Source organism: Argiope bruennichi, chromosome 1, assembly GCF_947563725.1.
Source record: "Argiope bruennichi chromosome 1, qqArgBrue1.1, whole genome shotgun sequence".
NCBI classification, from domain to species: domain Eukaryota; kingdom Metazoa; phylum Arthropoda; class Arachnida; order Araneae; family Araneidae; genus Argiope; species Argiope bruennichi.
Window position 1 is genome coordinate 79,939,876 of NC_079151.1, and position 16,910 is coordinate 79,956,785.

Sequence of the window (16,910 nt, forward strand, 5' to 3'; positions counted from 1 at the left end):
TAGAAATTTTTTATCATCTTTCGCGCATTGCTAGCTTAAAAACTCAGTGTTTACTATTCTTTGTTAAAATCAGATTAACTTGTTCTAAAAATGAAATTTTTAAATAATCTAAGTAGAGTCGTTTAAGAAGTATATCTCTGCTAAATTCAATTATTAAAGCTGTTTACAATAAAAGCATACTATAAATGTTTAAACACGTATTCAGTTGCAATATTGATTAAATAAAGTTTTTCAATAATTCTTATCCGAATAAATATCAATTATGAAAAACAAACTATAATTATTTTTTTAATTATTATGTTACTTTTTATGCATCGTATGAATATGAATAGAAGAATCAAAGAATAAATGAATAGAAGAATCAAAGAAATAATCAAAGAATAAATGAATAGAAGAATCAAAGAAAATACAAATGTTGTTATTGAAAACAGCCCCCCCCCTCTTTATAATATTTACCATTAAATGGTTTAGGAGAAATTGTTTTTTATCATATTTTTCGCACCACTAGCTTGACTATTCTTGGTTAGAATCAGATTATACTTTTCTAAAAATGAGATTTATACTCCTCGAAACTCAATTATTAAAGCTGTTTATAATGAAAACATAAATGTTTAAACACGTATTCTGCTGCAATGTTCAACAAATAAAGTTTTTCAATAATAATTATCCGAATAAATATCAATTATAAAAAAACAAACTTTAATTATTTTTTAATTATAATGATACTTTTTATGCATCATGATAGTTATTTGGAAATATTCTAATTATAATGAAATTCAAATATTCATTATATTATTTCCGAATATCAAATTATTTATTATCTGAAGGAAATAAAAAAAATTGAATAAACAAAATATGATCAACTAGACACTATATGGAAATATCTCATTTAAATACATTTATGATAATTGTTTACAAAGAGAATTTAGTTATAAATATTTGAAGACATGTTTTATCGTGCCATTCAAATTATTTTTAAATAGTGCTAACTAGAATAAATATTAATTATTCAAAACAAACCGCCATCAATATTTCAAACTATTTGCTTCGCTATTTTTCCCTTGTTTGATTTTTTGGAAAAGATTTTGTTAAAACAAAGTTTAAAATTTGTTATTTACTTTCCTACTGTTCTATTTGCTAATTTTTCCCTTTAAAAAACGTCATTTTAATATATGAAAAATAATCATGTAAATAATAACACAAAAACTCCTTTTAGCAAAAATTTTCTAAAGAGAACATTTCAATTACTCCTCATAAATTCAATGAACGAACGAAGTTATTCATTTTTCTCGTTAAATAAAGGAAAACAACATTTACTACAAAATTTTCTTTCTTACAGAAGATAACAGCCTCTATTAAAACATTTGGGCGGCAAAAGAATTTTAATCTGCTTCCTGGTAGAGCTTATAAACCGGTAATACAGTAAGGGGAGTATTTTTTTATTGATCCCCTTTAAAAGAATTTAATTTTGAATTTATTTTCACTGAACTTCTGATTAAAGAAAATTCTAGAAAGGAGAAAAGATATCGGTTCAAAAGAATTTTGTCCATATGTGTGTTCCTTCATTTAATTTTAAATGACAATATCAGAAAAGTATTTTTTTTTCTAATCAAATAAAAAAATAGGATTATATTTGGTGGTCCTATTTTACTCTGTGTATAAAATAAATTTCGTTTCATATTGGTTTTTTGACATGTTTTTCCTTTAAAATATTGATTTTATTCAAATCATGTTTTATATTTATTAACATTAAAAGTATTTAAAATAGCATTTGAAAGTTAGAATATATGAAGTATAAAACGAATGAATAATACGATTTAAAGATTTAACGAATATACTTTTGTTTAAAACTATTTTGCTGTCCAACCTTTTTAACAATAAAGTCTACAAAACTAAAATCCATAAAAGAACTTTATAGATCAGTGGGTTCATGCCATTATTATCTTATTACATTTATGAGGATTAAAACACTTAGACCAAAAAATAATATATTAAAAAGATAATCTATGACATGAAGGTTATATTGATTAACATTATTTCATAAATTACATTACTGAACTCTTTTACATTATTGAACTCCCAACTTCCCCTACCCACTTCATACATTCCGCAATATCTCAGATTTTTATTTTTACTATTGAGAGTTGTGAGCTTTGTAGTGTGCTACAGTATATTAAAGGAAACTTCTACTTATGTATTATTGACTGCATGCCATTAGCGGATACTTCCGCAACATCGATCAGTGGCGTGGATTTTAGCTTTTTTACTGAATCTAATTTGCGATTACTGAATATTTACAGAATCTAATTGCTAATTTGCTTAGGCGATGCTTTTAAGATTAATGGTTTGTATGTGGTTAATACATAACTATCATAGAATAAAACATGCACTCGATATGTTTTTTTTCCGACCGATTGCATCCAAAATTTGACAGATTTACAATTTCAATCACAAAATATCAAATTTTATTTATTTAAGTCATTGCGCTTCAGAATGATCTTTTTTACGTGCATAAAAAAGTACAGACTGACAGATGGTCGACTCTGGGATAGATAAAGTTCGAAATTTCAAACAGATCTATACTTTGCATGCTCTGCGTGAAATTTTATCTATCTACCTGTCTGGGTTTCGTCGTAATCACACTTACTTATACTAAGAGAGCCAAATGAACAGACTTTTTTGGAATGGTTTTTATTGAACATTTGATGTAAATCTACAGTTTTGTGTAAGAACCAGAAACCGAATTTCAATCTTCTAGTTTAAAATGCTTTTCTGTTTTAATGTTCACAAACAGCGAAACAGTTATACTGCCAAAAATGTGCTTTTCGGAATCAATTCAAAGTCCAAAATGTAGAGACTCGACAAAATCTCGAGTTCGAATTATGAAACTACTACAGTACTTTCTCTGTGTAAACTTTGTATACGAGAAAGGTAGTGTTATGTCACTTGTAGCTATTTGCGATGAGTGAGTATAGAACCTGGGACCTTGTGGTTTGCAACCCAGTAACATGACCACAATACAAAAGCAATTGCATGTGCAGCGTAGCTGTTAACTGGCGCTAACCACCATGGAACAGTTCCGGCCGTCCTCAAAAGGATATGAAGTGAAGAGTGGAAGAACAGTTGCGTGGGAATAGAAGCCGTGAGTAATATTAAAGAGTATCGATGCAAAGAATGTGTGCGTGTTTAGTAGGAGTTCTGAGGAGAACTCTGAGTCATTATTAATAACCTGAAAGGTAATTCACAATTGTAAATAATATATTTCATATTCAATCATATATATATATACCATCAATAATAAACTCTAGAAGGAAAATGTAAAAGTATCCCTGCCTGGCGTGCACAGTTATTACAGTTAGAATGTATAATTTCTTGTTAGAGACTAAACTAACTTAACAAGTTGTGAAATACACAGCTTATAAAATAGCATTTAATTTGGGAATAGTGTAATAAAGGCTGTCCCAAAATTAATGCAATATTTGAATTTGCCACCATTCTTGCAGTAAAGTATTGGCAACCTTATTAAAAAATCATTTGACAATTGATAATTTAGAGTTAGGGAAAATGGTGCAGTACACGATAAAACAAAGTGTTAACGAAAGATTTGAATTAAATTAAAAAATTTTTTTCTTTAATTTGTTTATATTCTATTCAATCGTAAAGTACACAGGATAGGGTTATGTATGGAAAACACAAAATTCAAATGGCCTCTGCGACTTTCCTGGCACATATGCGCAATTCTTTGTAGAAATTTTCCATGACCATTTTGCATAAATGTGTTTGAATTTCGTCGATGAAACGTTTTATTTCCGTCTTCAATACACGCGTGCATGTGGGCTTGTTGACATAGACCTTTGACTTCAAATAACTCTATAAAAACAAATCCAATAGTGATAAATCACACGATCTAGGGGGTTAGTTCTCAAATCATTGAACTGAGGCCGCCAGACTTTCATTATTTTTTTCAGTATTGCTCGACAATGAAAACACGTTGTTTTGTCGTGTAACGCTGAATTCTTACTAACCCTAAAATATTAGTTATCAAATGGTTTTTAATAGAATTTACTGAATACTTTAATGAATAAATACTTTGCTGAATAAATAGTGGCAAATTCAAATTTTGCTTGAAATTTGGTACATCTTTTATTTAATTATTTTTATGTGTATTGTTTTATGAAAATAGCAAACTGTTACAAAAATCTTTATTAAAAAAATATCCACATTCCATCTGGTTCCTAATAAATAATTACTTCCCTGCAATTTATAGACCGATCCTAGCAATATCTAGACAATTACTGAGACTAAAGAAAAAAATGAATAGATTTGAATTCCCGATCTCTCAATAAGATATATTATTATGCAACTTCAATTAACGTTTGCATTGAGTAATTAGGATACGATGTATCAAGTAAATCATTTTTCTATACGCCACTGAATTTTATTTATTTGTTATCTTTCATTAGATGGAGTGAGACTACCCAACAATCATCGTCAAAAAGTTTTCCCTAATGGAACATTAATTGTCAGAAATGTTGAGAAAGCTTCTGATTCTGGACCTTATAAATGCTCTGCTTCCAACGCGGATGGAATAACAGCAGAAAATTCCTTGTTCATTAAAGTAATAGGTAAGTCTTTTCAAGTTTGATTTCGTGTCTCCAGCGAACATTTTCGATGAATTTATGTTCTAACATTCGAAGTATCGAAATTAGAACTGACGAAATATTTTAGCAGAAATTTAAATGACCTGTTTTTATAATTGTTATTCATGGTGTAGTAATTTAAAAGAATTCTTCTTTGATTGGATAAAGTTTTCTCAAATCTGCGTAATATTAAAAAAAACATTTCTATTTAATATAGGTATGTCATATTCTCTTTGCATTGGTCAGTATGTTATTGCAAATCTGTATTTGAATTCTGTATTTATGATACCTCATGATAACATTTATAATTCAATGCAAGTGTTCACAAATTATAAATGTTACATTATTTACTCATTGGGATATTCTTGCTACATTATCATTAATTATGATGATGTAGCAACAAGTAGTTTCATTGGTTAGATTTTCGACCAAGTACATTTTGACAAGCTGATCATTATTTTTCGAATGGTAGTGCAATCATTGTACATAACTGTACAATGACTCTTTCGGATATAAAGAAGAACCTAGAAGCATTAGAGTAACATGATTGATAAAAGCTCTATAACATCAATGTTAGAATTAGCCCTTTAGGGAAAGGTTTGATGTCATATTCACTGTCAAACCTGTTTGGATCAGGAATCATTCTGGATTTTTGGAAGAAATGCTCTGAAAGTTGTCTAAAAGACACGTTATCTTTTAACATAAGTTAATATCAACTGTTTCTTTTTTCATTATTGTATTGATTCCTAGAGTTCATAAACTGCATTTTGAAAACTGTTTTTAATTTGCTTGGATCGTATTCTTGATTTCTCTGAAAATTGTAAAGCAATGAATAACATTGAATACAATTGAGAATGCAGGCCAGTTTCTGCGAAAGCTATTTTCTCTAACCTATATATTTAAAATTATCTGGAAAGAAACCCCAAAGAATCATTCCTAAAAATCGTACCCCCTGATTCAACTTTCCGCTACTTTTTATTTTATATGAAAAACCATGACTCTATCAAAAATGGATCGCCTCTTCTCTGCTACCATCAATTTTCGAGATAAATCGCAAAATTGCATTTCTATGCATTTTCTGAGAGTAAAACATTGACTAGGTCCCCAGTCACAACTATTGCACCTAAATTCGATCATTTTTGTTTTATTTAAAAGTACATGACTCATCGATGTGTTTATTCATGCTCGTTTGCCTTCTACCCCTACCCTTTTTTAGAGTTAATACTGAAAACATTTATATCGGAGCCCTAGCTCTCAATAATGAAACCGAATATGCTAATTTTCATTACCAATTAATTTCCACATTTCGGAAACATTGTTAATCAGTCAAAATGTTCTATTATTATTTGACATTTATGATTTAAAGAAGTACTTAAATTTGTTTAAATAAAATGTGTTTTATATAAACTGGATGACACGTTTAATATTATTAATATCTTGCAAAACAATCATATTATAATATTATTAATATCAGCAAACAGTTGGTTGACGAAGGCTGTTAATATTAATAAGGTAAATTATCCATGTCAGTCAATTTTGATAAAATACATCTTATCACAACTAAAAAAAGAATTGTTTTAAATCGTACTTACGCAGTATTAAGAGTTGATATATTAATTCCGATTAGCTAATTATGCTTGCAAAGTTCATAAATTAATTGATGACAAAAATTGGCAAATTCATTTCTATTGCTGGGATTGCAAACTTTGTCAAAGTTTTATCTCTCTCGAAAATGATAAGCGGCGGAAAGCAGGAGACCGCTAATGAGAAATCCTGTGATTTTATGCGAAATAAAAATTTTTGAAATCGGTACAGTGATTGCTACTAGAGAATTTTATCAATATTTGTACCAATAGATAATGTACACAAACGTATATTTATTTTATTTATGTAGAAGATGTAGAAAGGTGGTAAAGGGCAAATGATTATTAATGTACTAATGTCATTAATACCATATGTAAAGATTATGAACTTTTATATAAAACCAAAATTATCAAAATCGAAACAGTAATTGGGACAGGGGAACTGTTTCTTAAAGATTTTCTGTTTATTTTAAAGATATGGAAGCATAATTCAGTGTAAATATGAAGAATTATTTATATTTGCTTGTGTGCAGGTGTCTGTACTTGTATGCGTGCGATAAATAGAGCAGCAACATTAATGCTATGTTTTGATACACAAATAATATTTTGAAACGAACCTCAAAATTTTGAACTGCGGGTAGATAAACAAAATAACACCAACTTGTGTGACAAATTGAGAGAGAAAAATTAATATATGTATATATTTATCTCAAATTCATTTAAACATCAATTCTTAAACAAAAAAAGAAGGTTAAATAAACTATTTAAACTTTTTTATTGCATAAATATGTATGTATATATAAAATAATTCTACATCTTTCCGAAACATGAATTTACTAAATGGTGTATGGTGAACCTAAATTATTGATTCTTAATTTGTTAGTCCATAGTATATTTAACTTCTTTCCTTAGTAGTTTTTTTTTTTTTTTGTTTGTTTGTTTCTTTTTCTCTCAGAAGCAGCTGTTACATTGCTTGCTTCAGTTACTTTCATAAGAATAAATTTATCGTGTTTTAGGTCTGAATAAAATTATCATATATTATGTTCTTTTTCTTACTTTGTTTATTACATTTTGTATGTTTTGTAAGAATAGTTTCTCAATTTGTGAGTTATGAAACTTTACCTCGTCACTTTGTAAATTTTAGAAACTTTATTATTATTTATTTTTTTAGTTTGTTAAAAGTATTTTCAGAATAAAGACTAGCAATTACTGTTTCTTCCTATTTACTTTTAAAAAGAAATTCATTTCCAAAAAATACAAAATGAGGAATGTTGTTAGAAAATTCTTCTTGCATTGAAATTTCCATTAATAATATCGGCTAAAGAATTGAAATTATTCTGTAAAATGTAATATTATTATGTAAAATTCGCTTAACTGATTAAATGTATCGAAGTATTTAAAAAGAGTTGTAGAAAAAGAAATTAAATAATATTTTAAAAATGTACTGATTTATGTTCAATTTTTGATATGATTACTGAGTACACTTTGATTAATATATAAAGCGCAGATAGTTTATATTCTGAAAATTTATCAGTTTGTATTCGAAAAAGAATATTGCTTTCCTTTTCAATTTAGAGCAAAATCAGTAAAAATTTTATACATTAATCAAATAAAGCATCAGCTAAAATAACTTCATCATTGTGACCTTATTTTTTTTTACATCTTTTATAAAATTATCCTCGTCTGTTTGGATAAAATCAATTAATTTAAAATAAAGAATTATGTTTCATGTATTAAATTATAGTTTCTCTAGTAATCGCCTTTTCTGCCGGAGATATTGGTTGTATTTAATTTCAGTTAAATCTCCAAGACATCATTTATTGGTTGCATTTAATTTCAGTTAAATCTCCAAGACATCATTTATTTGTTGTATTTAATTTCAGTTAAATCTCCAAGACATCATTTATTGGTTGTATTTAATTTCAGTTAAATCTCCAAGACATCATTTATTGGTTGTATTTAATTTCAGTTAAATCTCTAAGACATCATTTATTGGTTGTATTTAATTTCAGTTAAATCTCTAAGACATCATTTATTGGTTGTATTTCATTTCAGTTAAATCTCTAAGACATCATTTATTGGTTGTATTTAATTTCAGTTAAATCTCTAAGACATCATTTATTGGTTGTATTTAATTTCAGTTAAATCTCTAAGACATCATTTATTGGTTGTATTTAATTTCAGTTAAATCTATAAGACATCATTTATTGATTGTATTTAATTTCTGTTAAACCTATAAGACATCATTTCAAGATTACACCCATAAGACATTAAGATTACACCCATAAGACATTAAGATTACACCCATAAGGAATTTTTAAGCGTCATCAATTGGTTCAGTTATCGGTTTCTCTTAAAAATACATTTCATACATTGCATAATTTCGTCTTAATGACTTTCTTGGTAAACTATTTTTTAAGCCTCTAATATTTATATACGTTAATTCCTACTCCTTAAGAAACCTTATATTGTTCTGTTCATTGGGCAAGGCCTTTTTTTTATTTTTTTTGTTTAAATGCACCAATTATATCGGAAAGAGCCGACAGTGTTTAAAATTGGAAACTGTTTAAAAATGCTTCATTATTTAATTCTGCATTTAAGCCATAAATGTAAATGAAAGAAATTCGGCAATTTTATGAAAAGCTTATTTTACATTGAAACCCACTCAGCACAGAAAATTAATACAAATCTTTGTATATAGATCATCAATAATTAAAAAAATATATATCAAGATAAAATACTTGTAGCAAAAATGATTTCAATTACATTTCAAAGTATTTGATTCATATTACAGTTTCGCTTCAACAAATAAATATAAAATACGTTTAAAATATTTTTAAAAGTAATTAAAAATAGAAATGAGAATTATACAGCAAACAAAAGATATAATTAGAAAGATAATGTTTTGAATTTTAAAATGATGTAAAAATAAATTTTACATTAATATAAATTACTTCCCAAAATAATTTTTTTCAGAAGTAATAGTTCGTCGCAAAATATTAACCAATTTTTCTAATTATAAGTGATTTTGACTGATTGAAAATTTTAATTACAAGTTCAAAAAAATTCTCCCAATGTTCATTACCACTCTTATATGTATTTATGTCTAAAATTTGATAGCCCTAAGTTTAATGATGTTTCATATAGTGCATCAATACTCGCACACATTCGTCTTTATTATTAGTGTAGATTGTTTAGAATACAAAAATTCTTTATTTTTCACTGTATTAAGCAACCCAAGCTATTTTCATAAGACAATTTATTATATATAGTTACCTATATCAAGGTTAAGTATTAAATTAACTAAATTGTAGTTCATTTATCTTGCCTAGGTGTCGAATGATTTTCCAATGAAAATTAAATGAATACCAGTCATGTAAAACATTCAAATTCGAGGTAAATTGACCTACAGTTATGAATAATTTGAGCTAATCATCATATTTTATGAACATTGAAAGTGAATCATTTGTAGATCTACCATTTAAAAGCAGCTGAAAACTTTTATTCTCTCTTGTTTTGAAAGAAAATACAGTTAAACATTCCAATATGATACTTCAGTCATTTTAGCGATTATCGTGGGTTCATCTCTTAAGGTTCAAATTTTTCTATATTCTTGACCTCTTTAGAACATACCGTGTTGCAAAAAATATTTATTGAGATACTTACTTATATTTACATTTTACAATTTTTTCCTTCCAGTTTGGCACTTTTTTGCTCAGATCGTCTAGGTACCATAAGTTACGCAATCTACGCCGAATCAGTTAGTTCAATTAGAATTATTTCTAATGAAAATTCTGTAAATCAATTTAATTAAATTCGGATAAACAGCGCATACTTACATTTAATCATAAGGCATCCGAACATTTGAAATTCTTTATTAATTATTAATTAGCTTTCCTTCCGTCGCTAGTTATGCGAATTTCGAAACCTTAGCAAAATTAACGAAGCAATTTTATGAACTCTTTTGTTATTAATAATAAAGATGAATGCATATGTGTGTTGTCTCTCTACAAGCTAGAGCATTTGACCCACAGTTACCAAATTTGGCACAAGTATAACTTGAAGGGCGGAAATGAGCATCTCGAAGAGGTTTCTACTTTGAAATTTTAATTAAAATTTTATTTAATTGTAAATTAAGCCGAATTCTGCGATTTCTTCACGATAAATTCCGAAAATATAATTATATAAAAAAATAATTTTAAACTTTTGCAATATTTAAAAAATTGTATTTTTATTGATATCTGTTTAATTGTTAAACAATTTTACGAAATTGCCTTTAAATTCCGATAACAGATTCCATTGCTGTCCTGAAGGTCAAACCGTTTCATTTTCGCATCAAATTTATTTTATTGTTTGATTTTTTTTTCTATTGCAGGAACTAAACAAGGAATCTGTTTAATATTAGTATAGTTAGTAAGACGAGAAATAAAACTGAAGTACAATACCGTGAAATTCAAAAGACTGATGAACCGGACACTTACATTTTAAAATTTATATGTACAATGAGCAGCGCATATGCAAGACAATTAAAACAACGCAGCTTTAATGTCTGTTTGAAAGAATAATGGACATGGTGTTATATCTAAACGCTTTAAATGGTATTAAGTATCAGCAATATTTTCGGCGAACCAACTATTAAGTAAAAGCCATTAGTACGAAATAATGCCAAGCAATAAGAAATTTTTGTCATCTCTGTATTTGAAATCAGCAATTCCCATTCAGAAGTGTAGTCGATTTTAATAAGCTGATTTTAAGATACAAAATTATGTCTTTGCAAGAACTTATAAAAAGTCTTCCGATTGTAGTGAACGGTGCCAATAGCCATCAATGATATTTATTCGATACTTCATGCATAAACTGCTTAAAGGACGTTAAAGGTACACAATAAAAATTCTTCACCCAGTCACATGACGCATTATTTAATGCCATAGAATTATATAAAATGAATGAAGATTCTTATTAATTTATCTAATAAAAAAAACCTTTGTTCAATATTTTTTCAAATATTATGTTTCTTGTTGTTGTTGTTGTTTCTTATGGCACTTGCCACTGACAAGCCCGCTGTTACGAGGACAGCGATTTAAGCCTGAGGGAAACGTCTCTTATTTTTTATAGCAGCGCCAACTAGGGCCAAGAGTACGACTTTGCCACTCACGCATCACTCATTCGCTTGCACAACCCCTTTTTACAGGAGGGCACATTCACACATCTCACAGATAGAACAACAGAAGAACAACAATGCCCAAACCGGGACTCGAACCCGGGACGCCCAGATCACGGGGCAGACGCGCTACCCCTATGCCAGGACGCCGGAAAATATTATGTAGAAATTTAATGAATCACAATGATGAAAAAAAGGACGAAAACCTTGGTCATCTGAATAAATGTGAAGATACCAGCTTGATCCAAGAATAAGTGTTAAATAGAGAACATTGGTTTCGTCCTGGATAATCACTGCAAATTTAACACAGCATGCAAAGTTATTTAAAATTTGAAATTTTCGCATAAAAAAAATCTTGGTGAATGTTGTTGTGTATATATATATATATATATATATATATATATATATATATATATATATATATATATATAAATGGAATCTTAAAAATTAAGCTTGAAAAAAATTTATGCTTATCAACTACAACAAACAAAGTACAGTAGTGAAAAAAGAGATATTCAATTTTATTCTGGAATCGTTTTTCGTACAATCACAAATAAGATATAATTTAAAAAAATAAATGCGCTTTTGAAGGTTTTTGCAATATAAATTTCATAAAGGACCGTCTATATATTGAAATAAGAATATACTTCGAACTTCCTGATGACAACACTACTTTTCCGCATCTAATTTCAAAACTACATCAAAAATTATTACCGGAAAGCAAATTACATTAACCAAGGTCTATTCGTTTCGAAATGATGAGCTGACAAATGTTTTTGAATTTTTATTTTAATCTTATGAAATAATATAGTTTTGGACCAAAGCCCGTTTTTTAAGTACTTGGGGGATAATATTTTGCAAAAATTTCTCTTGATTAACAAAAGTATTATGTAAAAAATAATTGCTCAGAATTTCAAATGAAATTTACCTTTTAGCTAATACTTTCTTTCAAGAGTCCATACTCACAAAGAAAACAAAATTATAAGCAACTTTTTAAATAAAATATTTGCATTTTATTTATCTGACCATAATTATATGAACAATCATGATTTGTCAAATAATTCTGCTTAAGCCCATTAAAAAGTTGTTTTTACATTCTTTAGAAAAGAATTTTGAACCTTTAAAGACGAATGCAAAAATTAAACATTTATCTATTATTAATCTTATATGGATATTTTGTTTTTGATAAATTATATTTATATAAATTATTACAATTTCTAACTTTTTTATTGTTTTTTTTTTACTCCAATTTAATATGTTTGTTCGATAAGCGCCAATGAAATTCAATTCATTTTGCTGAATATAATCAAAAAAAGGTTTCATTATAAATTTTGGATTATTAAATGATACTTCTTAAAACTATTCCATGGAAAAATTATTCACAAAATTATTTATAATTATACCTACTTTCAAATTCTATTCAAATCAGAAGCAGCAAAGTATGTGATGAATAATAGCTTAAAAAAAGTAAAACATTTTCGAAAAGTTAAAAGTATGTAGAATGAGTGAATGAATGAATGAATAGTCATATCACTGACTCTCCGACTCGCCGGAAGGCATACGGATAAAGAAAACTGAATGACCGGACCGCCGCAACAGCAGTATTGTCGGAAACAATGGTTGAGTCCTAAGGGGCGGTCAGCGGCCATGGTACAACCCTTCCCGAAGGAAGTACGTCCTGTCATCGTCCCCCACCTATCTGTGTACCCTCCAGGGTGGCGAGATCCAACCACCATACAGGAAGCATCTCATCCTCTTTTCGAGGCTTCCTCCGGGGGCTTAAATGAATGAATATTTCAATAATGCTCTGATAGCTGCATTTCACGTGTCTGTTACAAGCATATGTCCTGTGCACATGTCTTCGAATAAGGAGATTTCTTGCAATTACAGGGTGCGGCAAAAAATACCCGGACAAACAATTTTTAATACAACTTGATTTAAAATATATAAATGAAAAAATTTAAATAATAAGAGTAAACTTTTACTAATAAACATTTTTTTTTTCAAAGTGGCCGCATTTTGGAGTGATGAAAGTTCGCAAACGCTTATTGAAATTTTCAGCAATGGGCCGCAAGATTTCTTCCTTTAATCTATCCCATTCCCGCCGAAAAGATTGCTTTAGAGAGTCAAAATTTTTGTGTAGTTTAGTGCAAGCCTTTGACTTCAAAATGGACCATACACTGTAATCATGGGATTGATATTCGGCGAGTATTGTACCCACTCATCAGATAATATTACGTCCGGAAAACTCGCCTTGAATCTCTCTTCTGTCTTTTTGGTCCTGTGATCTGTTGCGGAGTCTTGTTCAAGCTTACATTTTATATTGCCGAAGTGCGTTTTGGCCCAAGGAAATATAACAGCTTCTAGAATGTCCCACTGCTGCACTTTCCGATTTACTTTAATTTATTTTTGTTATTTTAGTTATTTATTATTTACAAAAACCAGAGGTATTTTGTCGCCTGCGCAAATTCTGTCCCAGACCATGACCGACTTTGGATTTTTGCAATGTTTAACAATTGCTGAAGTACTTGGAGCTTCTACAGATTAATTCCTATAGTTCTAGGATTCATGAGCTTTTAGATGATAAAGAGTTTCTCATTATTGAAAAGGAATCTCTCTCAGCTCTGACTTGAAGCTCGCTTCAAAAGTTTTCAGTGTCTTTGGAGTTGCACGAATTTGTTTTATTCAATGAGAAGCTAAACTTTTAGGAACTTGTTAGGCTTCAGACCAAGCACTTCTTTGCACTGATCGGCCACTTATTCCCAGTTCCCGAGCGATCTTTCGCATGGAAATTCTCGAATTTCATTGAATTCACTTTTTGATAATCTTACAGCAATTAAAAGTGTTCACCATAGGTTTTAATTCAGTTCCTGGAATTCATCCATCATTGCTAAGCTCCTTGAACCATATATTATACCAGACACTGTTTGCCGGGGTTCATTAAGCAAGCAAACGACTTCATACTGTCGTTTTCCTTACTTAAACAACTCTAAAATAACGCACCTTTGTAAAGCACTAGCATTGTAAAAAAGTCAAAGAAACAATTCGTAAACTAAAAGATACATTATAAAATATATTATAATCGAAGTGATAAACAAAAAGAAATGAACAAAATTTAAAAAAAAAAATTAACTTCTATTCTGTGATGCAATAAATTTCTCCGAGTATTTTTGCCGCACCCAGTAAAAAGCATTTTTAGAGAACACTACATTACCAACAAAGCTTGGAAGAAAACTTATTTATATTTATCAATGAATTATCATCTCTATTTCTTTTATATTTTCATAAAATATAGTGGTGTACCTTTCATGTCTATATATGAATAATTAGCATTGATGATAGGATTAGTATATATTGATCAAAAATAAAGTACAAAAAAAAATTTAAATCTCATTTCTTGGCTCACTTAATCGGTTAATATAAATTTTAACACTAAAATTAAGATTTTTAACTAATAAAAAATAAATTTTATTTTATTTCCTTTGTTTATATAACGAAATACCTCGCTTTGATGCTTTCAGCGTAATGGTGATTCAGGATAAGATGCAATTTAAACTAATCTTTCAATGTTTTTGAATATTTCTTTGCGAAAAAGAATCAAACTTCTCTTCGAAATGTTCACTATAATCATTTTGTCATGCATGAAGTAGCAATCTATTTTAACATGAATCTGATACCTTTACAGGTACATTTAAAGTGTCATAAAAATAAAAAGTAAAAATATTACCAACGTCCAGAAAATAATCCAACATTTACACATTCAAAATGAAAACAATCCATTAACAGCAAATATCAAATACAGGGTGTTTATAAAGTCCCGGACCCATTTTGATGTTTAATAACTCATAAAATAATAAAGATAGATTTAAATTAATAACATAAATGGTTAAAAAGACTCAAAAAGTTTCATGACCCTTGTCAATGAACTTCCACGTGTGCCCCCTTCGTCGCACGGAGAATATCAAGTCGATAGTCAATTTCACCCCAGGTAGCGACAAGCATGTCGGCATCCACAGAGCCATTTGCGCATTTTATGGCGATTAACAATGCCAGAAACATGAAAGGATGCTTCATCGGAGAACATTATGCTCTTCAGAAAATCAGCAGCATCTTCTATCCTCCTTAGCATATCTGTTGCAAAGGCCATCTTCCTAGGTCTATCGTTCGGTTCCAAAACTTGAACAATTTGAACTTTGTATGCATGCAGTCTTAATTTTTTCTTAATAACCTTATACACCGTCGAAATTGGCATATCCAATTCTGTTGCCGCTGATCTCACAGATATTCTAGGATTGTGTAAAAATGTCTCTCTGACACGCTCAACATCAAAATCACTTGTGCAAGGACGTCTGGAACGTTTCTTATCTTCGATACTTCCAATTTCTAGAAAATTCTTTTTCCACCGCAAGATGCTGTTTTTGGATGGAGGATCTTTTTGGTAAATTCTTCTGAAATTTCTCTGTGCTTGCACTATCGATTTCATTTCTATGAACCACCATAAAATCTGTGCTTTCTCTTGTGGTGTATGCATTCTCCTTAATATCCGCTCGAATAAAACATCACATACAAAAGTACTACATAGAACAAACACATCAAAAGTAAACATAACATTGCAATAGTTGACAAAAACATAAGAGAGAAAAATGCAATTAATAAGCAGACAATATTTAGAAAAGTACAGATATTTAGACTGGAAAATGAAATTATCTGAAATTAACCACACGCGCAGACGATATTTACAAAAGTAAAAATATTCAAACCTGAAAAGGAAAATATATGAGTTATTCCATCAATAAATGTCATAAGTGTGTTTATATCTTTATTATTTTATGAGTTATTAAACATCAAAATGGGTCCGGGACTTTATAAACACCCTGTATATCTGGATGTAATCATAATTTATTAATCAAAGTGCATAGTCTGAGTAATTTTTCCATAGAGAATCTATTCATAACATTAAAAAAGATATTTTGTCATAAGACAATCTTAAATATGTAGATAATACCCTAAGAACATTTTACGCATAGCATTCTATTAATATATGTTGCTAGCTTAAAATGGTATTTTTAGTCTTTATATGTGAAGATAACAACAGAATAATTCTAGGAGGCTCCTTTTTTTCCCGCGACTATGCATATCAGGATAAGGCATCAAATTCAACAGTTATTTATAGCAGCAGTTGGCAAATATAAGAGCAATTTATGGCAGGAGAATTCTCATCAAGTAAAATATACCATTTATGATAATATAATTCAGCAGATTTCTCAAATGAATGTTCACAACTGCATATTGTCAATTTTAATTAAAATTTTCATATATTACAAGCTCTGATTTAGTAATACATTCGAAATTTTTTAAACAAATGAATTATATTTCTTATTTAATAAAAAGATTTTAATTCGATTTATTAATGAAATATGTCTGAATACATCATTCTATGATAAAATTAAATCCTTTACGAAAAATCTAATCAACACTATTTATCAAATCTTTTTTTTAAATATGAACCATATTAGCATTGTAGCA

General features: G+C 28.9%; 1 protein-coding gene across 1 annotated transcript in view; it reads left to right on the forward strand.

Moving 5' to 3' along the window:
* LOC129981393 (cell adhesion molecule Dscam2-like) overlaps nt 1-16,910 on the forward strand; it is a 362,276-nt gene that overhangs the window by 281,754 nt on the left and 63,612 nt on the right. Inside the window, exon 8 of the mRNA XM_056092228.1 lies at nt 4,464-4,625. Within this exon, the coding sequence (XP_055948203.1) occupies nt 4,464-4,625 (162 nt within the window). The remainder of the gene's footprint in view (nt 1-4,463; nt 4,626-16,910) is intronic.